At 45.4% G+C, this 23,156-nt stretch overlaps 1 protein-coding gene across 1 annotated transcript in view; it reads left to right on the forward strand.

Annotated features, from left to right (window-relative positions):
* Window positions 1-23,156, forward strand: part of CGNL1 (cingulin like 1) — a gene marked incomplete at both ends in the record, with an annotated part of 108,217 nt that overhangs the window by 11,834 nt on the left and 73,227 nt on the right. Inside the window, 4 exons of the mRNA XM_080691627.1 lie at window positions 375-476; window positions 1,018-1,166; window positions 2,703-2,838; window positions 16,632-16,844. Of these exons, the coding sequence (XP_080547753.1) occupies window positions 375-476; window positions 1,018-1,166; window positions 2,703-2,838; window positions 16,632-16,844 (600 nt within the window). The remainder of the gene's footprint in view (window positions 1-374; window positions 477-1,017; window positions 1,167-2,702; window positions 2,839-16,631; window positions 16,845-23,156) is intronic.

Below are 23,156 nucleotides of genomic sequence, written 5' to 3' on the forward strand. Positions count from 1 at the left end.
GGAAGGCCTTACTAAGTAGTTGAGGCTGTCCACAAACCTGTGACCCTCCTGTATGAGCTTTGAATTAAGTTTTAACATGGTCAGTGTTGCCAGGTGTGGTGGTACATGCCCATAATCCCAATATTTAGAAGATGGATTTCAAGTTTGAAGCCAACCGTAGCAAACTTAGGGAGACCATATTTCAAAAACAAAAATATGGCTGAGGATATAGCTCAAAGATTGAATGTCCCTGGGTTCAACCCCCAGTACCAAAGCGGGGTAGAAGATGGTCTTATACCCATCAGTTGCTTCTCTGATTATTTTTTTTTTGGAAAGAGAGTTAAAATCAAGCACCCTGAATAGTTGCATTATGATATCATTGCAATTAATTGTAGGCTTCTAACTCATCATCTGAAGTCAAAGATCTATTGGAACAGAAAAACAAGTTGACCTTAGAAGTGGCTGATCTTCAGAGGCAGCTTCAACTAGAGGTCAAGGTATCTTTTTTTTCTTTATTTTTATCTATCTGTCTTGGTTGAATATGTTAGAATATGTTAAGTACACTGGGATACGCTGTTTTCTTTCTTTCTTTTTTTAACCCCAAAGTAAATTCCTATATATTTGGCTGCTGTTGTCAAAAAAAAAAAAAAAATTTTTTTTTTTAAAGTTACCAAAGGATATAAAGACTATTTGCTTTGACAGAGAAAAGAAGCCTTGTTGGGTTCAGGCAGACCAATCAGACACTGAATGTATAGCTAGTACGTAAAACATTTGAAATACAAAATAAAAGTAGCAGAATGAGGTCTAGCTGTGTTTTTCATTTAAAATATTATAATATTTCATTAAAATAGTATACTTCATCAAATATAAATATTTAATGTTACTGATTATGAACGCCTTTGCCTCAATTCCATAGTTTAAGTTGTTTGATAAAGTCAGTGCAGAGGCACGGGGACCGCTGGAGTTTGGAGGTAGGCTCCCGTGGGATTATGTGAATGTACGATGGAGATACTTTAAAACCCCACTGCTTTTTGTTAGAATCAACAGAACATCAAAGACGAGAGAGAGAGAATGAGAGCAAACTTAGAAGAGCTCCGCAGCCAACATGACAGTAAGGTGGAGGAGAACTCCACGCTGCAGGAACGACTGCAAGAAAGCGAAGCGGAGCTCCGCAAGAACCTGGAGGAGTGAGTCGTGGGCCAGGCTGCTGCCCTCCCTGGGCTCGTACACGGTCGGGAGCTTGAGCCACGCCACCCTTAACGCTGTCCGGTCTTCCAAATATTTATTGAGCCTCTTACCCTCCCCTTCCTCCCACTTGTCTTTTTAAAATGGTGACTAAGTATTGAAATTCTTTGCACACCTTGAAGCATGTCCTGTAACGTTTCATCCCTTAAAGTAGATCTCATAGATGGGCGTGGTGGCGCACGCTTGTAATCCCCACGCTTGGGAGGCGGAGACAGGAGGATCCCGCAGGTTTGAAGCCTTGCTGGCTTAAGAGACCTTGTTTCCAAATAAAAAAATATAAGAATAGGTCTGGGAGTGTAACCCAGAGGTAGAAGGGTTTCCCGGAACCCCAGTACCACCAGAAAAAAAAAAAAGTAGATCTCATAGCAGGCTATTTATCTATTTATTTATTTACTTATTTACTTATTTATTTATTTATTTATTTATTTATTTATTTATTTATTTATTTATTTATTTATTTTGGTGGTACTGGGGTTCCTGGAAGCCCTTCTACCTCTGGGCTACACTCCCAGAACTATTTTATATTTTTATTTGGAAACAAGATCTCCCCCAAAATGAGACAGTATGTAATAAAAGCATTTGGTTTTTGTCACAATTTCAGCGGTGGAATCTGTGCTCTTAAAACATTTTATAGAGCCGGGCGTGGTGGCGCACGCTTGTAATCCCCGCTCTTGGGAGGCTGAGACAGGAGGATCGCGCAGATTCAAAGCCAGCCTCTGCTGGCTTAAGAGACCCTGTTTCCAAATAAAAAATATAAAATAGGTCTGGGAGTGTAGCCCAGAGGTAGAAGGCCCCTGGGTTCCACCAAAAACAAAAACAAAAACAAAACAAAAAATTTATAGAGGTTAATTTCAGAAAATAAAAAAATGAGGACACAGTGGTTATAATAAAGCAGTTACAAGCCAGGCAGTCCTGTAGTTGTGGGGTTGGCAGACTTCCTTGTTGGTTAGTGGTTATTTTGCCCTTGGTGGGCCCATAGCCCTGTCGCAGCCTTTCAACTCTGCCATCGTATCGCGATCGTGGCCATAGGCGAAGCCTCGGCGATGGAGGGCTCCTGTGTTCAGGAATACCCTTTTCACACAAATGAGCACTGGCTGGATCGGCTCACAGACCATAATCTGTTGATTCTTCTGGTTTTGAGTATGGGGTAGCAGAGGGTGAAGGGACTTGGGTGAACAAATACCAACAGATTTGTTTTTCTGTCACCCTTTACATCCAAATGACACTACTCCTTGGTGTCCTTTTAGGGAGAAATGTCCCTGTTCAGCCTCCCCATTTCACTGACTGAGTCCCCTGGTGTCTTGGTCTGTGCTCTTACCGGCTGCCTTTCAGGTGTGATTCCTTATTCAGCGAAGAGCAGAGGGCTGGAGCTCCTGGGGACTTAAATGGCTTCGTGCCGCTCTCTGGAGGTCTGAGGTCAGACTGGATGAAGGTGTGTGGAGCCCAGGAGTCTGTCTGATGGGCTTTCTCCCTGCCAGGCTCTTCCAGGTGAAGATGGAGAGAGAACAGCACCAGACAGAGATCAGGGATCTCCAGGACCAGCTCTCAGAAATGCACGATGAACTGGACCGTGCTAAGCGATCTGAGGACGGGGAGAAGGGGGCGCTGATCGAGGTAAGGGGTGTGGGCGGGTCGGCAGGCCACTCGCCCAGAGAGGGCGGGATGGGGCTGGGCTTACAGGCCATTTCTGTTGCGTGCATTTGCTCCGCCTGTGTCTGTGGCAAGAGTTTGTGAGATCACTGTATGTCATCATATTTATTTATTTATTTATTTATTTATTTATTTATTTATTTATTTTGGTGGTACTGGGGTTCCTGGAAGCCCTTCTACCTCTGGGCTACACTCCCAGACCTAATTTATATTTTTATTCGGAAACAAGATCTCTTAAAGCCAGCGAGGCTAGCTTCAAACCTGCACGATCCTCCTGTCTCTGCCTCCCAAGCGCTGGGATTACAAGCGTGCGCCACCACGCCTGGCGTGTCATCATTTTGAAACTTTGTCCTAGGAAACTTTTCAACCATACAGAAAAGCAGAAAAAATGGTACATTAACACTCATATACCCCAGCACAGGTTCAACATTTGTGAACATTTTATCATATTTACTCCATTTATTTATCTGTTTATCCTTTTTTTGTGTGTGTTTGTTGTTTACGGAACTATTTCAAAGTAAATTATAGACACCATACCTTGTTCCTAAAGTTTTCACCTTAAAATTATTGTCCTAATTAAAAAAAATTTAGAAGCCAGGTGTGGTGGTACACACTTTTAATCCCAGTAATTTAGGAGGCGACGACAGGAGGATTGCAGGTTTGCAGATAACCTCAGCAACTTAATAAGAATAAAATAAAGAATAAAATAAAGAATAAAATAGGGCTGGGGTGCAGATCAGAGGTAGAATGCCCCTGGGTTCCATCCCCAGAACCCCCTCTTCCCCCACACACATGGAAACTTTTTTAGTCAAGGGTGGTATATTTTCTCTCACTTGTGGAAGCCAGAGAGAAAGTAAGAAACATGAGAGACTTAGCCGGGCGTGGTGGCGCACGCTTGTAATCCCTGAGCTTGAGAGGCTGAGACAGGAGGATCGCGCAGGTTCGAAGCCAGCCTCAGCTACTTAGTGAGGCTCTCAGCAACTTAGTGAGACCCTGTTTCCAAATAAAGTATAAAATAGGTCTGGGAGTGTAGCCTGGAGGTAGAAGGCCCCTGGGTCCCACCCCCAGTACCACCAAAAATAAATAAATAAATAAATAAAGTAATATCTAAACAAAAAAGAAACAGGAGGGACTTTAAGTAATGCAGAGATGGAGCCGCAGTTGAAGGGAGTTAGGGTGAGAGTCAAGAAGGGGAAGACGAAGAGCTGGGGAGTTTAAGTACTACTGTGGCGATACGTAAGGCGTTACCGATAGCACTAACCTGCGTGGGGAGGGAGGAGGGAGGAGGGAGGCAGGACGCGTGCAGGCAAGTGTGCAAGGAGCCGTGTGCATGTGTGCTCCGAGTACGTGCAACCTCGCTATCATGTACAATTGCAATGCACCAATAAAATAAAATGAATGAAAAAGAGAACTTTAGAGAACTTTCTTACAAAGCTCTAATACCATGATCATACCTAAAACATACCTAATACTCAGTCCTTATTCAGATTTTTCTGATTGTCTCCCAAGCATATTTTATACCTGTTTTTTCTTCCCCTGAGCCAGGATCTGGTCAGGAATCACACATTGTTTTCATTCTTATCTTTCTCAGATTTTATTTATCTTTGCAGCTCCTCCTGCCCCCATCTCCAACTCCTTCCTCTCTCTCTCCCATCCCACTGACCCGAGGACACCGGAGCAGCGCCCTGAGTTCTGGATTGGGCTGATTGTTTGCTTATGATGTCCGTCATCTGGTTCTATCTCCTGCATTCCTAGTAGAGTGGAAATTGCTTTTTTTTTTTTTTTTTGCGGGTCTGGAGTTGGAACCCAGGGGCATTTGACCTCTGAGCTACACCCCCTACCCTATTTTTATTTTGAAACTGGGTCTCACTGAGTTGCAGAGTTCCTCACTAGGTAGCTGAGGCTGTCCGCGAACCGCGATCCTCCGGTCTCAGCCTCCCGAATGCTGGGATTACCAGCGTGCGCCACTACGCCTGGCTTTTTTTTTTTTTGCAGTACTGGGTATGGAACCCAGGGGCATTCTACCTCTGAGCTGCACACCCAGCCCTATTTTTTATTCTTTATTTTGAAACTGGGTCTCATTGAGTTGTAAAGGGCCTCACTAAAGTAGCTGAGATGCTGGGGTTACAAGTGTTTGCTACCACGCCCGGTGAGTGGAAATTACTTTTAAATACTGATAGACTCAGGGTAGAGTTTGGGCAAGAATACTTTGCACACATGCTGTTTATAAGAAAAACATTAAGTTTATAAGGGGCATATCTTAAAATTTTTTATTTTCAAGACTCCACAATACTAGAAGCATCACAAAGAAAGAGTTGGCTCGGCATCTATGTGGGCGTGGGTGTATACATCCATGATACGTGAGGGAATGAATGAGCGAGTCTATGTGCTGTGCACTCAGACTGCTCATCTGGCTTTTGCCCATAGAACTATAAAATATTTTACTTCAATTAATCTGTGAGTCAGTGGAAAAGGTTGACTCTGCCCAACATTTGCTAATTATTATGGGGTTTTCAAAAGACCCTTGTTATCTCTTCTCTGAGTTAGATCACCAGCCTGCTGAGGTATAAAATACACAAGTAAGAAATACTTAGAAAACAAAAACGTGAAGCTGGGCATGGTGGAGCATGCTTGTAATCCCAGCATTTGGGAGGCTGAGACGGGAGGATCGCAGTTTGTGGACAGCCTCAGCTACTTAGGTTCTTTGCAACTCAGTGAGACCTTGTTTCAAAAAAACGATAAAAAATAGGGCTGGAGTTGTCGGTTGGAGGTAGAATGCCCCTGGGTTCCATCCCTAGTGCCACAAAAAATTAAAAAAAAGAAAACAAAAATGAGGATTTTGAACATCTGCATTTTTTATTGGGAATAAGTATCATTGGAGGATTTATTTCTGCACTCATGTTGATACTTGAATTTGCTATGATGCTGTTGTTGCAAACATTTCTTTTATAAGTTTTGGCTGTAGAAGTAGCCCAACAAATAAATGATGTATGATACAGAACCACCTACCCTCTCCAAACAAAAACAAAAGTCCATTGCTTTTTAAAATTTGTATCTGCTCTGTTTCTTTCTTGGGTTTCAAAGCTTGTGGCTCTTAAGTTCTCAGAGCTCCTCAAGTCTTGGTCATCAGTTGTTTTGTCTCCCCTTCCTTGTTCTGAAATCGTTTCTCCTCTGAAGGACCCGGCCTCTCTCCCCTGACCTGGCAGGGCTCAGCGGAGGCTGCGGCCACGCACAGCAGGTGCTCACAAACTTGCTTTTCACGCGGACAGAGAAGAATCCTTTTCTCTTGTCCCACAGGACCATCTCTCTGTCCCTGTTAAGACCTTTTCTCCAGAGCAGGTCTTAGCCATGTTCCCTACTATCTGGTATTTCTTTTTATCAGATGGGTCCTTAGAGACTGCTGAAATGGGGGTTTCTTCTGAGCTCCCCAAGATGAAATGGGGGGTTTCCTGAGAAGAAACCTGGTGTTTCATCAAAGATGAAACGGAGTTTCTTGAGAAGAAACTCAGCGTTTCCTTACTGGGTTCTTGTCTACGGTGAGCAAAGAATGACACCTGCAGACCGCAGGAAGGGGAGTAAAAGGTTTATTGGAAGCAGCAGGGAATGGGGAAAGGTGGCTGAACACCCCCAAAGGGGCTGGAACTCTTGGGGTCCAGCAGCTGCCTTCAGGACAATACTTGAGAGTAGCCCAAGCCGAATTGCCTTCAGTTGCAGGCTGCTTTCTTCCAGAGTCCACGTGATCTGCCAGAAGGGAATAGTGAAAAGTGGCTGAACACCCCAAAGGGGCTTTTGGGGCTCTGGTGTCCAGTAGCTGCCTTTAGGTCACTACCCGAGTGTCGCCTGAGCCAAGTGCCGTCAGTTGCAAACTACTTTCTCCCAGGGTCCACACGATCGGCCAGAAAAAAGGTGCAGGTCACCCCTAGGGGCCTGGTCAGCCTTGATGTCCAGCAGAGGGCTTCAGGTTACTACCTGAGAGCTGCCCGAGCCACGTGCCCTCAATTGCACTCTGCCTTCTCTCAGGGCCAACACGACCTGCAAGAGAGAGAAAAGCTCCCCAAATGGGGAGGGGGTCCCTGAGAGGGAAAAACTCCACTTGGTGGCCAGCTGGGGCCTTTGCCCCAATATCTGTGTGTCCTCTTTTGGTTGTGGTGAGTTTGGGATCCCAGGAATTCTGGGAAGCAGCTCTCAAAATTTGCATAGAGTATTTGCAAGTTCTTTGAAGAGTCTCCTCTCAGTAAAGTGTCAGACTTGCTCCCGGGTTTGTTGATTAGTAAACGGATGGCTTTGTGAAGCTTTTGTCCTTCTTATCTCTGAACCTTGGCCACTTGCCCCTCAGGAAATTAGGTTTTTTCCTACTGAGGTCTTTTCCCTATCTGCCTATTTCCTTTCTATCTCCTCACTGCTTCCTTTGTGACCCTAAGACTAGGCTTCTTCCCATGGCTGCTTCTTCTTTAGGACAAAGTATGTTTAGAATGGGGCTTTGAAAATGTGTGTATTTATCACTGAAGTATTATTTTTAAAATTTTTAAATTTTTAATTATTTTTTCTTTCTTTTTTTTCTTTTTCTTTTTCCTTTTTTTTTTTTTTTGTGGTACTGGGGGTGGAACCAAGGGGCTTTTCTACCTCTGGGCTATACTCCTAGTCCTATTTTATACTTTATTTGGAAACAGAGTCTCAGTAAGTTGCTGAGAGCCTCACTAAGTAGTTGAGGCTGGCTTCAAGCCTGTGCGATCCTCCTGTCTCAGCCTCTCACGCGCTGGGATTACAAGCGTGCGCCACCATGCCTGGCTAATTTTTTTAATTTTTAATTTTTTTTTTTTTTTTTTGCGGGTCTGGGGATGGAACCCAGGGGCATTTGACCTCCGAGGCACACCCCCTGCTCTATTTTTTTATTCTTTATTTTGAAACAGGGTCTCACTAAGTTGCAGAGGACCGCGATCCTCCAGTCTCAGCCTTCCAAATGCTGGGATTACAAGCATGTGCTACCACGTCCGACTTCACTGAAGTATTATTAAAACATCATAACGTGGCATTTTGAAATGGGGAATGTATACATATTTTCCTAATTATGTAAGCATTTATCTTTATCTTTACATTTTTCATTTGCCTGCCTATTCATTGGTAGGTTTCTTTCAACCATCTATATATAATATATACACAATATAGTGTTCTATAATTTTGATATCTTTTTTTGTGTGGTACTGGGGGTGGAACCTGGAAGGTTTCTACCTCCAGGCTATACTCTCAGACCTATTTTATATTTTATTTGGAAACAGGGTCTCACTAAGTTGCTGAGAGCCTCACTAAGTAGCTGAGGCTGGCTTCGAACCTGTGAAATCCTCCTGTCTCAGCCTCCCAAGCGCTGGATTACAAGCCTGAGCCACCACACCCAGCTTTTGATATCTGTTTTTAAAAGTTAATGTCAGCTGGGCGTGGTGGCACAGGTTTGTAATCCCTGCACTTGGGAGGTGGAGAAAGGAGGATTGGCATAGGTTCGAAGCCAACTGCGCTCGCTTAAGAGACCCTGTTTCCAAATAAAAATATAAAAAATAGCCGGGCGTGGTGGCGCACGCTTGTAATCCCCGCGCTTGGGAGGCAGAGACAGGAGGATCGCGCAGGTTCGAAGCTAGCCCCGCGCGCTGGCTTAGGAGACCCTGTTTCCAAATAAAAAATGCAAAAATAGGTCTGGGAGTGTAGCCCGGAGGTAGAAGGGCTTCCAGGAACCCCAGTACCACCAAAAAAAAAAAAAAAAAAAAAAAATATATATATATATATATATATATATATATATATAGGTCTGGGAGTGTAGCCCGGAGTTAGAAGGCCTTCCAGAAACCCCAGTACCACCAAAAAAATAAAAAAAAAGTTAATGTCAGAAATATTTTTTCTTATTATACTTTACAGTCTTCATATTTAACTTTTAAGGAGATAGACCAAAATGTATTTAATTATTCTCCTATATTTGTTATTCTTTTGTTTGTTTGTTTTGCAATTGTAAGTTTTCCTTTTTTTGTGGTACTGGGGATGGAACCCAGTGGCATTCTACCTTCCAGCTACACCCTCAGTCCTATTTTTTATTCTTTATTTTGAAACAGGGTCTCACTGAGTTGCAAAGGGCCTCACTAAGTAGCTGAGGCTGTCTGCAAACCATGATCCTCCTGTCTCAGCCTCTTGAATGCTGGGATTACAAGCACGAGCCTGCATACCCATTTATAAGTAAGTTTTTTAGTAAGCTTTTTTTACATGTATCCTTTTACTGCTATAAAAACATTTCCTAAGGATACGTTCCCAGAAATGATGTCACTGAAGAATTTATGGCTTTCAGTAAAAGTGTGGCTTCACAAAGAAAGTTAAGTAGAAGCTAAGACTTGGTCATACCTTATGATTCCTTGTGTGGACATTTAATTGGTTCTAAAGGCAAAGATGTTATCCTAGCTGTTGGGAAGCTTCCCTGGTAACTGACGCCTGTGCCTGTTGGCTTCCCTTTCCCATGATGCCTTTCATCCTGTGAGATTCTCTCTGTCGGCCAGCGAGGCCTCGCTCTGGATGTGTAACTCTTTCTTCTGTCTGGCTCACTGAAGAGCACATCATCTTTGCTTCTTCCCATTTCATGCCTTGCACAAAACAACAGAGCAAAGGAGCGCATAACTCAGTACTTGCACTGCTTTAAAAAGTAATCATTTAAAAAGGAATAATTCTAAAATGAACCGCATACTCTTGACCGCTTTAAGCACAATGTACTGAGCATTTACTAACTGAACACCATTTAAGTTATAAAAATGGTGATTTAGTTTTTATTCATAGAATAAGGATAACGAGCCTCAGTTTGGTGCTGCATGTTCAGGCCAAGAGCTGAGACCAGAGACGCGGGGATGGGGAAGGGAGTGGGCCGGTCCTTCAGCACGTCCTGCGGTGGCCTAGCTCCTCTAGGCCAGAGCGAGTCGGCCCCTCAGGAAAGTCGTGCTCGTGCCTTCTCAGTTTCCTCTGGCTTGTCAGCAACCATACATTTATTTATTTATTTATTTATTTATTTATTATTTATTTATTTATTTATTTATTTATTTTTGGTACTGGGGGTGGAACCCAGGGGCTCCCTACCTCCAGGCTACACTTCCAGACCTATTTTATACTTTATTTTGAAACAGGGTCTCACTAAGTTGCTGAGAGCCTCACTAAGTAGCTGAGGCTGGCTTCGAACCTGTGAGATCCTCCTGTCTCAGCCTCCCAAGCGTGGGGATTACAAGAGTGCGCCACCACGCCCGGCTATCAGCAACATTTAAAACATGATCTGGTCTCTACAGCTCTAATAGAAAGACCTCATCTCCTTGTCAGCTTCAATTTGTTTTTCATATCTTAATAAAAAGTGTCCCGGGGTGGGGGAATCTGATAACAGATTGTAACTGTGGCCATGTTTTCCGTCTCTTCTGTCCCAGCATAGGCCCTTAAACACAGGGATATGGAACCCTTGGAGCTTTTTTGGTGGTACCAGGGATGGAACCAAAGGGCCTTGTACCTCCGGGCTACACTCCCAGACCTATTTTATATTTTATTTGGAAACAGAGTCTCTTAAACCAGCTGAGGCTGGTTTTGAACCTGCGCGATCCTCCTGACTCAGCCTCCCAAGTGTGGGGATTACAAGCGTGTGCCACCATGGTTGGCTTTTGGAGCTGTGAGTGTCTATGGAAGGCTGAAGGCCCTGTACTTTGTGAGGCCCACAGAATGGCCTGATTTTTTCATAAAATCTCCTTTCTGGGGATTGAACCAGGGCCTGTGCATGCTACTGAGCTACACTCCAACTCAGAAAATCTTTTTTAATGATTTATATTTTGTTAAATAACATCAGGCCTCTATAAAGAATCTGTAAAAAATAGTTTGAAAGGAAATCAATAGTAGAAAATACTCTGTTTCTTAAGCCATATCATTGACCAGTGATAGAACAAATTTGTTAAGGAATTGGTGGTTCTGAATTATTATTTTTATTATTACTTTTGTGATACTGTGGATTGAATCCATAGGCATTCTACCTCCAAGCTTTGTCTGCAGCCTTATTTATTTATTTATTTATTTATTTATTTATTTATTTATTTTGCGGTACCAGGGATGGAACCCAGGGGCATTGTACCTATGAGCTACAACCCCAGCCCTATTTTTTAGTCTTTTTAAAAAAATTTCGAAACAGGGCCTCACTGAATTGCGAAGGGCCTCGCATAAGAGCTGAGGTTGTCCGCAAACTGCATTCCTCCGGTCTTCACCTCCCAAATGCTGGGATTACAAGTGTGTGCCACCACGCCCGGGCTTTAATTTTTTATTTTGAAACAGGGTCTCTTTATTTTTTATTTTTTGGTGGTATTGGGGTTCCTAGAAGCCCTTCTACCTCTGGGCTACACTCCCAGACCCATTCTAAATTTTTTTATTTGGGAACAGGGTCTCTTAAACCAGCGTGGCTGGCTTCGAACCTGCGCGATCCTCCTGTCTCTGCCTCCTAAACACGGGGATTACAAGCGTGCGCCACCACGCCCGACTGAAACAGGGTCTCTTTAGACTGCTGAGGGTTTTGCTGAATTACTGAGGTGGACCCTGAACCTTCGATCTTCCTGTCTCAGCTTCCGGAATGCTAGGACTACAGGCATGCTCCACCATGCCCAGCTCTGAAGATTATTTTTAAACCCAGGTTAAAAAATGATCATAGAGCAAGTTGTAGAGCGTTGCATTCAATTCAGGGAGTAATGGGTCGACCTGCGTCATCCAGAGCGGTGACAGTGCAGGCCTAGCTGTCGGAAGTCTCTGACGGAGCCTGTGGTGCTTAGAGACTCAGAGGCTCTGAGCACTGACTCCGGCAGAGGCTGATGGTGCCTTGTTTCTGGCATTTGCACGCAGGTATTTCAATATTAACAAAATACTTTGGTTATGAAGTTGTATTGATTTGGGGATGTTTGTACAATGAGGTCTCTAAAATAGCTATAAATGTCTTTTGGTGTGATATTACTGAACAATCTACAAATTTTAATCAAAACAACAACAAAAATAGTGTGATTCTCACCAGCTATGTTACACTATCTTGGCTGTCTTTCTTTCTTTTGTTTGTTTGTTCTTTCTTTTCTTTTCTTTTCTTTTCTTCCCTCCCTCCCTCCCTTCCTCCCTCCCTTTCTTTCTTTTTCTTTTATGCAGTACTGGGGATGAAACCCAGGGGTATTCTACCTCCAAGCTACACCCCAGCCCTCTTTTTTATTCTTTATTTTGAAACAGGGTCTCAGTCATTGCAAAGAGCCTCACTAAGTAGCTGAGGCTGTCTGTGAGCCGCGATCCTTCTTTCTCAGCCTCCTGAATGCTGGGATTTCAAGCGTGTGCCACCACATCCAGCTGCTTGGCTTTCTTTCTTTCCTTCTTTCTTTCTTTCTTTCTTTCTTTCTTTCTTTCTTTCTTTCTTTCTCTCTCTCTCTCTCTCTTTCTTTCTTTCTTTCTTTCTTTCTTTCTTTCTTTCTTTCTTTCTTTCTTTCTTTCCTTTCTTTCTTTTTTGGTGGTACTAGGATTCCTGGAAACCCTTCTACCTCTGGGCTACATTCCCAGACCTATTTTATACTTTTTATATGGAAACAGGGTCTCTTAAGCCAGCGCAGCTGGCTTCGAACCTGCGTGATCCTCCTGTCTCCACCTCCCAAGTGCGGGGATTACAAGTGTGTGCCACCACGCCCAGCTTCTTGGCTATATTTCTGGAGCAAAAAATTCCAGGATTCTCTGTCAGATACCACTGTAATAAAAACAAAACAAATAAAACAAAGAAAAACTTTTATTTACCCCTTCAGTGACCATTGGCCAGAAATAGCACGGCTATAGAACTCCTGGGAAGCACCTGTGTGGAAGAGGGTCTAGACCAGTGTCTCCTCATTTCTCCTGCAGTGCCCCGGGCAGTGGCATTCGAGCGAAGCTTCGAGTGTAGTCGGTTGCTGCCCGAGCGTCCAGGTGCCTGGCTCTGCTGGCTCGCGGTGGTCACGCCAGCTGGTCCCACCCTGGGCTCCCTTTTCTCCCAGCTTTCCTTCCTTCTGCTCTTTCCAGGGGCAGCAGGTCATGTTTCTTTGCTTGAGTGTAGAAAGGCAGCCCTTCTTTTCTAGCCAAACAGTGCTCTGTTCCATTTGACTTAACAGGTGATGGTGCCATTGCTGGCTCCTACGCCTCCTGAAGTGTGTATTTGCGGTTTGTCCTGTGGTCCCTGTGTGGAGAGCAGAGGGGGTTGGAATCCAGTCTGGGTCACAGCCTTGGCTCTGTTGCTTATAAACTCTGCCATCTGAAGTGGTTTAGTGTTTCGGCTTCAGGATTTTATTTTCCACTTATGAATGATAGTAATACCTCCTTGACTAGTCATCTCTTTGCATTTTTTAGAAGTGGCTAGTACAGTTCCTGTTCTGCAGTAAGTACAAAACACAGTCAGCTTTTTCTGGATTCCCTTCTCCCCGTGAGCACACTTTCACACACACTAGGTTTTAATCTCTTGGCTAGGAGTCACATAGGGAACTGTTATGAATGTGTGAAGCTTTGAAAAGCTCCGATTCTAAATCTCCCGCAAAGTCATTTCCCTTGCCTGGAGTCTACAGAGGCCACGTTCATCTCTAATGGCCGTTTACTTCTATTCTGAAGTTTATGTATTTTCCTCTCCTTCTTTGTCTTGATACAATTGAGCTCTACCGTAATGGAGTGAAATTTTGAAACCTCACGTGGCTTTTGGTCTCTGGAAAACTCCAAGTGCTCCTAGGTGATATGGCAAGGTGTAATCTGATTGGATTTGTGTAGCACAGTCCACTTAAGCAGCAGCCCCTGCCACAGATAACAGCCTGTTGGTGTAGAATGTACCATAAAAACCTGGCTTCTTGGCAGGAGCATGCCGACAGCAGCGCAAGCACAGACAGGTATCCTGGAGGAGCAAGTGTGGGAAGAGGACCCGTGTATCAGCAAAACAATGAGGAACGTGTTAGAGTAAAACAGGAAGCGGATCAGATCACAGGGGTGGCTCTGAAGATGCTGGCAGGCAGCTGCGGAGGCCCCAGCAGGTCTGCAGCACCCACAGTCCTCCTCAAGAGAGGGGCAGGGCAGCCAGCACCTTTCCCATGGCTGTCAAGACAGGAGATTTTCATGAGCTCTCTTGTTGGGTGGGAAGAGCCAGAGCTTCCTTCGCTGCCTGGACGGGGCATTGACATTTCAGCCGTGCTTGTCGGTGTCGGCTTCTTAGATTCTTGATAGGCTGAGTCTTGTTCTCTGCCATGTGCTTCCCCATGGGATGTGCATGTCCTAGAGAAAGGAAAGAGACTTTGTTGTCATTACATTGATTGAAATGAGTGACAGACACCTTTTCTGAGTGGAGGACAGCTTAATTTCTCAGAGGCTTTGGGTCCTCAGGTGGCAGCCATTGTCTGAGTCCCAGGAGCTCTGTGAGAACAGAATGTTTTCTTATTTGGAAATCACAAGTGAAGAATAAACTGCTTTAGAATTCTGACATCTCCAGGCGTCCACTGTATTGTATTTGTAGCCAGCCAGACAGGTGCTCCTAATATCCTGATCCTTATATTAAAAATATAATCTGATCTCCATCCTTCTTTGAGTGGTTGGCAGCTTAGTATGGAGATAAGCTAAAGGATTGCAATAGGTAGAATGCAAGAAGGTGGAGTGCGGAGCTCGGCAGCGTGCACAGGGCAGACTTCCTAGAGGAGGTCATTGCATCTGAGTCTTCAAAGGGTTGGGGAAGGCAGAGCTCACCCGTGCAGAGGGAATGAGGGCCTACCTGGGCCCGTGACGGGAAGGGTCTAGGATGTTACAGAACTCACTTTTGGGTTTCAAGAGACAAGGATGAGAGGACAAAGGTGCTGCCAAATGAACTTGGGTGCTAAGGCAGCAGGTGGTACCATTCACAAAAGCACTGGAGGAAGAAAAGCATAAAGCAAAGGAAGGAACGTGATGAATCCATTTACAACTTAAAGGCTCCTGGGTCCGGGTCCCTGTGGGAACGTCCAGATGTATCTGGCGGGTCACTGGATGTGCTAGTGCAGGAATGAACTCAGAGAAGGGTCAAAAGAAAAGCTTTGGGAGTCATCTTTGTAGAACTAATTGCTGGAAAAAAACTCAGTGAGCTTGCCAAAGGAGAGTAAAGAATGCAGAGCTGCATTCTTGGGGATCATCTTAGCTTTTGGAAAGAGGGCGATGAAAGCCAGAGAAAACCCTCACAGAAAAAGTGGCCTGAGGGAAGGAGGCAGCGCGCACTGTCTGCGCCACGAGGAGAGTCCTGAGGAGGCAGGCGGGGAGGGACATTCAAGGAGTAGGAAGGCCCGGCTGCTGGCTCGAAGGTCAGGTTGACCTTGTCTTAGGGAAGGGCAAAAGCCATACTGCAGGAGAGTAAGGAGCCAATGGCTGCTATGAAGTAGAGGCACTGAACAGAAATTCTGTTCTCAAAAATTTGGTCAAGCTTAGAGGTTTGCCAAGATTCAAGGAAACGCAGAAGAACACAATGGAAGAAAGAAAAGATAACTGGAGTGAAGACTTGGCGCAGTGGCAGGGGCCAGCCATTTCTCCTCTCTGCAAAGTGGCTTTGCGTGGAGGGAAGGTCAGGCAGGCAGAGAAGAGTCAGAGGGGGCAGCCAGGCATTCGCGTGTGGCCTAGGGGTGTCTCCCAGGAGGAGCCAGCCCTGAGCACCCAGGGGCCAGGACAAGGACGTTGACATAAACGGAGGCCCGAGCCTTTGGCGGGCACGCTGGGTCTAGGTGATGCGCTTCCCGCTGGCACCTGGCGCCCCATCTGTGACTTCCTCGTTAAGGTCTTGGCAGTGAAGCAGGAAATGTGAATCTCCTGCGCCACTCAGATGGGCAGATGAGAGGCACAGAGGCATCCCGAGGCTGGGAGTGTGGAGGGATGTTTGGCAGAACAGACACGGCAGTTGCAAAGCTGTACCGTGACCTCCCTCAAAGCAATGGTAGGTAGCAGTTAACTCTGTTTTCCTTTTTCTCCATTTTTTTTTTTTTTTTTTTTTGGTGCTGAAGATGGAACCCAGGGTCTTTCTACCTCCTAGCTACACCCCCAGCCCTATTTTTTTTTTTTTTTGTGGTACTGGGGTTCCTGGAAACCCTTCTACCTCAGGGATACACTCACAGACCTATTTTATACTTTTTATTTGGAAATAGGGTCTCTTAAGCCAGCACGGCTGGCTTTGAACCCACACGATCCTCCTGTCTCTGCCTCCCATGCTCGGGGATTACAAGCGTGCACCATCACGCCCGGCCCCAGCCCTATTTTTATTCTTTATTTTGAAATAGGGACTCGCTAAGTTGCAGAGGGCCTCACTAAATAGCTGAGGCTGGTCATGAACCTGCGATCCTCCTATCTCAGCCTCCCAATTACCGGGATTTCAAGTGTGTGCCACCACACTCGGCTCTATTTTATTTTTTATTTAGAAACGGGGTCTTGCTGAGTTGCTGAGAACCTGCCTAATTTGCTGAGGCTGACCTTAAAACTGTGATCCTCCTGTCTCAGCCTCCCAAGTACTGTGATTATAGGTGTGTACCAACATACCCAGCTGAGCCAAATCTGAGAGTAAGACAGGAATCCAAGGGAATGATGGTCTCTATGTGGAGAGGGAGTGGCGCAGGTCTAGGCAGCTGGGGTCTGGGGAGTGGGCGCGGCAGGTGAGGTGGCGCTCACCTGTGGCTGTGTGGAGGGAGAGGCAGGTCCACCTGACAGGGGCCCACTCCAACTCCCCTCTTCTTGTTCTCTTTCTATAGGAGCTCCTCCAAGCAAAACGGGATCTTCAAGAGCTGCTGATTGCCAAAGAGGAGCAGGAGGACCTGCTGAGGAAGCGGGAGCGTGAACTCACCGCCCTCAAGGGTGCCCTGAAGGAGGAGGTTTCCAGCCATGACCAGGAGATGGACAAGCTGAAGGAGCAGTACGACGCGGAGCTGCAGGCCCTGCGGGAGAGCGTGGAGGAGGCGACCAAGGCGAGTCTGCGGCAGAGCGTGCCAGGATGGGGCCGGGGAGGCGGGCTGGGGGATCCACGAGACCGGAAGGCCGCCCCACACCGACGCCAGTTGTTTCCTTTCTGATTAATTATGGGGTAAAACTCAGCTTTGCCAGATCGCGGACACCAGGCGTGTTCACCGGGAGCAAGCTAGTGGTTCTGCCGGTGCCTTTGAAGTCTGTGAACGTGACATCCTTAAGGGCGGTGGTTAGAGGCTATTGCGGGAGGCGCGGCTTCGAGGCCCTGAACGGATGCTCGCGCTCTGCGTCCCTCGCACAGTGGGATCTGAGCTCCTCTGTGGACCTGACCGTCGAGGCCTTGGGCTTGGGTCACTTTGCTGTTGGTGGAATTGCAGACAAGGCCCAGGTCTCTGGAGTCCTTCAACCCCGCTCAGCCCGTTCCTTTGGACTCCATGCGGCCTTCTTTTTGTTAGACATTTCAGGTTCTTTTTCTCTGCAAAGATAAAACATAGTTAATTGGCTAAATTGTCCAAAACCTTCCAAGATTTTTTTTTTTTTTTTCGATACTGAGGGTTGAACCCAGGGGCATTCTACCTCTAAGCTACACACCAACCCTTTTTTTATTCTTTATTTTGAAACAGGGTCTCACTAAGTAGCTAAGGCTGGCTGTGAACCACGATCCTCCTGTCTCAGCCTCCCAGGTACTGGGATTGCAAGCGTGCGCCACCACACCTGGCTAAGAAAAATGTTCTCTTAACTGCATTCTTGTCTCTTACAAGTAGATTCTAAATCATAAGAGTGTCTTGGTGCAAGTCTAGTGTCTACTGTTAAAGGGAAAATGCTGTGAAAAACCATGCCGTCTTTAAGGAAAGGGGAATTTCAGGGGAAAAGATTTTCAGCATCTCTGTAACACATAAGTTAAAAATGCGGCAGGAGGAACTCTTGGTGCTGTTTACTCGGAGGATCACAGAGACCGCTAAGAGCTGGGAGGCTCCCGCTTGCCTAAGCCGCATGGTGATTCACAGATTTTCAATTATGCCATGTTAATGACAAGAAGTAAAAAATGGGTTTGTTTGCTATAACAATAAAAAGCCTGGGAAATAGTCTCGTTGGGGTTATTATAACTGTTACAGTTTTAAAAATCCTGTTGTTAACTTGCCTGTCTTAGCTTTTTTTTTTGAGATTTAATTTAATTTGAGGGAAAAGAAACCCACAAAGCCGATTAAAGAGTCGTTTCTTGAAGGGGACATGTCTGGGGTGTTTTGCATCTCACTGGAACGGCCGAGTGTCCTTGATATTGACCTTCATGGCCACTGCTTCATCAGATGCATGCCAATAGGTCCCTGAGTAAAAGGATTCCTCTTTGGATGTGACATTTCTTCATGACCCTTTGAGCCTGCCTCAAGGTTGGTGTTTATACAATCTATTCTGAGTGGCTTGTTCAAGGTAGTTGAGAACAGCATTTGCGCAGGTGTTTGTAGCTATTTGACTGTAAGCGTCAAAGTTGGGGCACACGGGGGTGGAAGATGTTTTACTGGAAGCTGCTAGGAGGTAAAGGGAATCTTTGTTGTATGGAATTGAGACCCCGGGAAAAACTTAGGCTATGGTATTTTGACCCTTTTAAAGGGTCTGCACTGCATTGGACCACATCAATATGCAAATGAAACAGCAGCTGGGTTAGTTCTGATGTGTGTCATGGGCAGAGGTCAGCCTAGGTTTTGTGAGCAAGGCAGATGCATCTTAGCACCCAGAGTGTGCTCACAAGGTCATTTCTCGGCTGCTGCCAGCATCTTTCCCTTAAAGCACATCTGATCTTGTCAGTCCTTGCTTAAATAACTTGCCTGGCTCTCCATTGGCCCAGATGTAAGTTCAGCGTGTTAGCATGGTAGGCAGTGGGCTTTCCGTAGAAGACTCTCTTCTTATTTAGTCCTCTCCTTTCTTTGCACGTGTGGAGTGACAGGCGCCTACTTTCCCCCTGGCCAACCTCTGCTCATCCTGCTAACCCTCCCAGGATGTCCTCTCCCCTGCGAAGGTGCCGCAGACCCCTGCGCTCCCCTCAGCGTAGCGCACTGCTCCTTGCTTAGGGTCTTCCTGAACCCCGGCCACCTCAGGGTGTGTCCTACCTCGCTGTGCGGTCTGGTGTCTGCCTCCCCCGTTAGGCTCAGTCTTCAGCACAGTGGTACTTCTATCTGTTTTCCTCTTTGGGGAAAGGAATGACCAACTGAAGTGGCTCCGGGGCCAGACGAGGAGCATCTTCGTTCAGAGTGAAGCTCTGAGTGTCGAGGGGACCGTCGGTTGGTGGATACTCTGGCAAGTCGGAGAGCGTGTGCTCTGCTGTTAGGGTCAGTTACTTCTCTGCTGCAGCTCAAAGTTTCCTGTGAAAGAATATTGAGCCCATTTTTGCCAGATCGTCCAGTTTTTTTTTTTTTTTTTTTTTTTTTTTAAAGAGAAGTCAAAGCCAGTGTGTGGTGGCACATACTTGTAATCCTAGTACTTGGGAGGCTGAGAGAGGAGGACAGCAGGTTCTTGGCCAGCCTCAGCTACTTAGTGAGGCTCTCAGCAACTTAGTGAGACCCTGTTTCAAAATAAAGAATAAAAAGTAGGGCTGGGGGGTGTAGCTCAGAGGTAGAATGTCTCTTTGTTCAATCTCTAGTAACACACACACACACACACACACACACACACTATATATATATATATATATATATATATATATATCTGGATGTTGACGTGAGAGCTACTGACTTTTAAGCATTAAAAAAAGATAGCCAAGTGTGGTGGCACTCACGTATAATGTCAGTACTTGGGAGGCTGAGATAAGAGGATTATAGGTTCAAAACTAGCCTCAGCAACTTAGGGAGCCCCTCAGCAGCTTCGCAAGATGTTGTTTCAAACTAAAAAATAAAATAGGGCTGGGGGTATAGTTTGGAGGCAGAATGCCTCTGGGTTCAATCCCCAGCACCAAGCCAAACAAAAAATCCCAAGAACCAAACAGAGGGTCAGCAGCGCCTGCGATGTCTGATGATTGGACACGGGAGCGTCCGCCCCTCTCCTAACTGGATATCGAGTCCCTCCCGAGTGGCTTCTGTTGGATTTTTTCTAAAGGGATTCTCTCTTAGACAGCTCTGTTACTCAGTGAACTTTTGTGCCTGGCTTTCAAGTTTTTCTGCAATTTCTTAAAGAGAATCATGCTCATGTTTTTTTATTCCTTGGTAGCTTTTGCTTCTAAACGTGGCTGCTGAACAGAGGTGATATTTTATGAAGAAAATAAAAAGCCAATTTAGTAGGTACAAGCTGTTTTTTGTTAGGATAGTTCCATGGTGGTTTTATAAGAGAGAATTTTAACAATGTCCTAGTAAATATTTGGAGAAGAGGGAATTAAATATAATTTTTTAATCAGGTGGAGAGTATTTAAGTTTGCTCAGTAGAATGTAGCCTTTCTGGTGTCTGCCTCAGGGGAAGGACTGGTCTACCACCTTGACTAAAAGCTGACATTTCTTTAAGGAATTCTACTGCGTTACAAAGTTCATTTCCTCGGGTCTTGGAGGCAGCCGCGCGCCTGCTTCAGACTTCAGGTGACGTTAGTCACCGTCCTGAGCCCCAAAGCCCACAAGTGCTATTTTATCACGTCAAATGACAAGCATTTCATTCCAGCTTGAACGTGAGCCCTAGCAGTTTTAAACTACTAGAACATTGGTGAAAACTGTCAAATTATATTAAGAACATTTTATAGGTATTCCACCATATACTGTAATATTTTTTTGGTAGCCCTAAGCAGCCACACCTCTTAAAGTACAGATGGGTTGGTCAACAGATGAGAATTCATTAATACCTTGGCTGTGTGGCTCTTCCTAGCTCAGTGGAATGAGTTGGAACTGATTAGCAAAGCAGTTGTGGGTTATTATGTAAACAGTATCAGTTCTTCTTATAGAGAATTGGGTCTTCATAGTCGATTAGAAATTAGAAGCCAGGCGTGGTGGCGCACGCTTGTAATCCCAGCATTCAGGAGGCTGAGACTGGAGGATCATGGTTCGTGGACAGCCTCAGCTACTTAGTGAGGCCCTCTACAACGTACTAAGATCCTGTTTCAAAATAAAGAATAAAAAAGAGGGCAGGGGGTGTAGCTCAGAGGTTGAATGCCCCTGGGTTCAATCCCCAGACCCGAAAAAAAATTAGTAAGGTGATTCTGTTATTAAATTCTATTATTATTATTTTAAAGGTATGTTCAGCATTTTGGGTGGGTACTACAGATTGAACCCATTGTACCCCTGAGCTTTCACCCCCAGCCTTTTTTTGCTTTTTGTTTTGAAACAGGGTCTTGTTAAGTTGCCAAAGCTGGTCTCGAACCTGTACTCATCCTGACTCAGCCTCCCAAGTACTGGGGTCACAGGGATGATTCACCACACCCAGCCTGTTGGGTACTTTGACATCTTATTTCCCTAATGTTCTATGTGTTATGTGATCCCCCCCCACCCCCCCAGTTTTGAAAAGTAATTATCCTCTTTCTCCTTGGGTTTCTGGTAGTGGATGGACTGATTTGAGGAAATGAATGGCCAGGGGATAGACTCTCTGTCCTCTGGGAGTGAAATGAAGACTGTCGACCATTGTGGTCTTCTCTTTCTCATCCAGAATCCCCTCTGTCTCCAGCTCTCATGCAAAAGAGAAGTACAGACAGTGTAGTTCCTTGACTTCTTAAGAGACTAGGCCTAGCCAGGCATGGTGGTGAATGCTTATAATCCCAGCATTTGTGAGGCTGAGACAGGAGGATCACGGTTCATGAACAGCCTCAGCAACTACTTAGTGAGGCCCTTTGCAACTCAGTGAGAACATTCAAAATAAAGTATAAAAAATAGGGCTTGGGTGTAGCTTGGAGGTAGGATGCCCCTGAGTTCTGTCCCCAGTACCGCAAGAGAGAGAGAGAGAGAGAGAGACAGACAGACAGACAGACAGACAGACAACTAGGCTTGCTTAAACGCCAGCTCCCTTAAGAACCTCCCTGGTTGCTTCTCGAGACCTGGCGTTGCTGGACACTGTGTCCTTGGTTCCCTTCCTGTGTGCTGGGCACTGCCCCATGTTTAGCTTGGCATCCCCACTGGTTTTGGCATTTACTAGAAGGGGCAGGGCCTGGAGAGTCCCTGACAATTCTAAAATCAGACAGTAGACTGTTGTAGGCGTCTCACTTGTGAAGTGAGATTATTTCTCATGAAAATAAATCTTATCTGTTAAGAGCAATATCATAATGTTATAGATGATCTTTCAAGGGTTAATTTTCCTTTTAAAAGCTTAAGGTATTTTGAAGATGATAAAAGAGCCACTATTACTTTTGTGTTAGGAAATAGGACTTATGGGTTGGCAGACACTTTCAGAATGCCTAATACACGGCAGTTATGCAACAGATACCACATAGGTGGGTTGGTGGGTGGTGGGAGGGGGAGGGATGATGGAGACACGTGTCGTCCTTTACTTCTCTGTTCTGTGTGTGTGTGTGCGTGTGCATGTGCACGCGCGCGCACACACGTGTGTACGGTACTAAGGATTGAAGCCAGCCCTATTTTATTCTTTATTTTGAAATGAAGTCTCACTAAGTTGCAGAGGGCCTCACTAAGTTTCTGGGGCTGGCTCAGAACCTGCAATCCTGTCCAGCCTCCCAGGTACCAGGATCACAAGCGTGCGCCACCAGGCCCCGCTGTATTATTTTTTAAATACAGCATTTGCACACTGATTTACTGAGCCATTGCCAAGTGCAGGAATGGGGTTAAATACTTTGAGGGCTATACAAGTAAGTTGGATAGGATCTAGCTACCCAGGTGGTTGGAGGTGAGATCAGCACCCAAGCTTATTATAGGAAAGAATAGAATAAATGCTGCAAGTAAGGTCAAGATACTGGGCTACGGGGAGCCCCGTAGGAGCATGAGGTTTTTGCCCTGGAGGTGAGCTGTTGGCAGTCAGGAGACTTCATGGAGAGTTGAGTGGGAAGGCAAGACGTGTGTCTGGGCTGGCCTTGTTGGAGAGGGAATTAAAGGCAGCTACATGTTAGGAGATTTAAGAGGCAGGGCCCTAGACCCAATCAGTGGGTCTGATTCAAACACTGTAATTGTTAAAAGCAAAAAATAACCTGAAATCACTGGGAACATTTAGATGCTGTTTCTATATTAGCAATCTTGAGGAATAACTTAAAAAATGTTTTAGAGTTGATTGTGTTGTTAGATAGAGTCTTTGTCTTTTTAAGAGACATACCAAAGTGTGGATGAAACGATGGGCTGTCTGGAATTTGCTTTAATGCAATTCATTTGGAGGGGAAAGCGAGTGAGTGAATGAAAGACCAACCATGT

This window comes from Muscardinus avellanarius (genome assembly GCF_963383645.1).
Source record: "Muscardinus avellanarius genome assembly, chromosome: 3".
Classification (NCBI taxonomy): Eukaryota; Metazoa; Chordata; class Mammalia; order Rodentia; family Gliridae; genus Muscardinus; species Muscardinus avellanarius.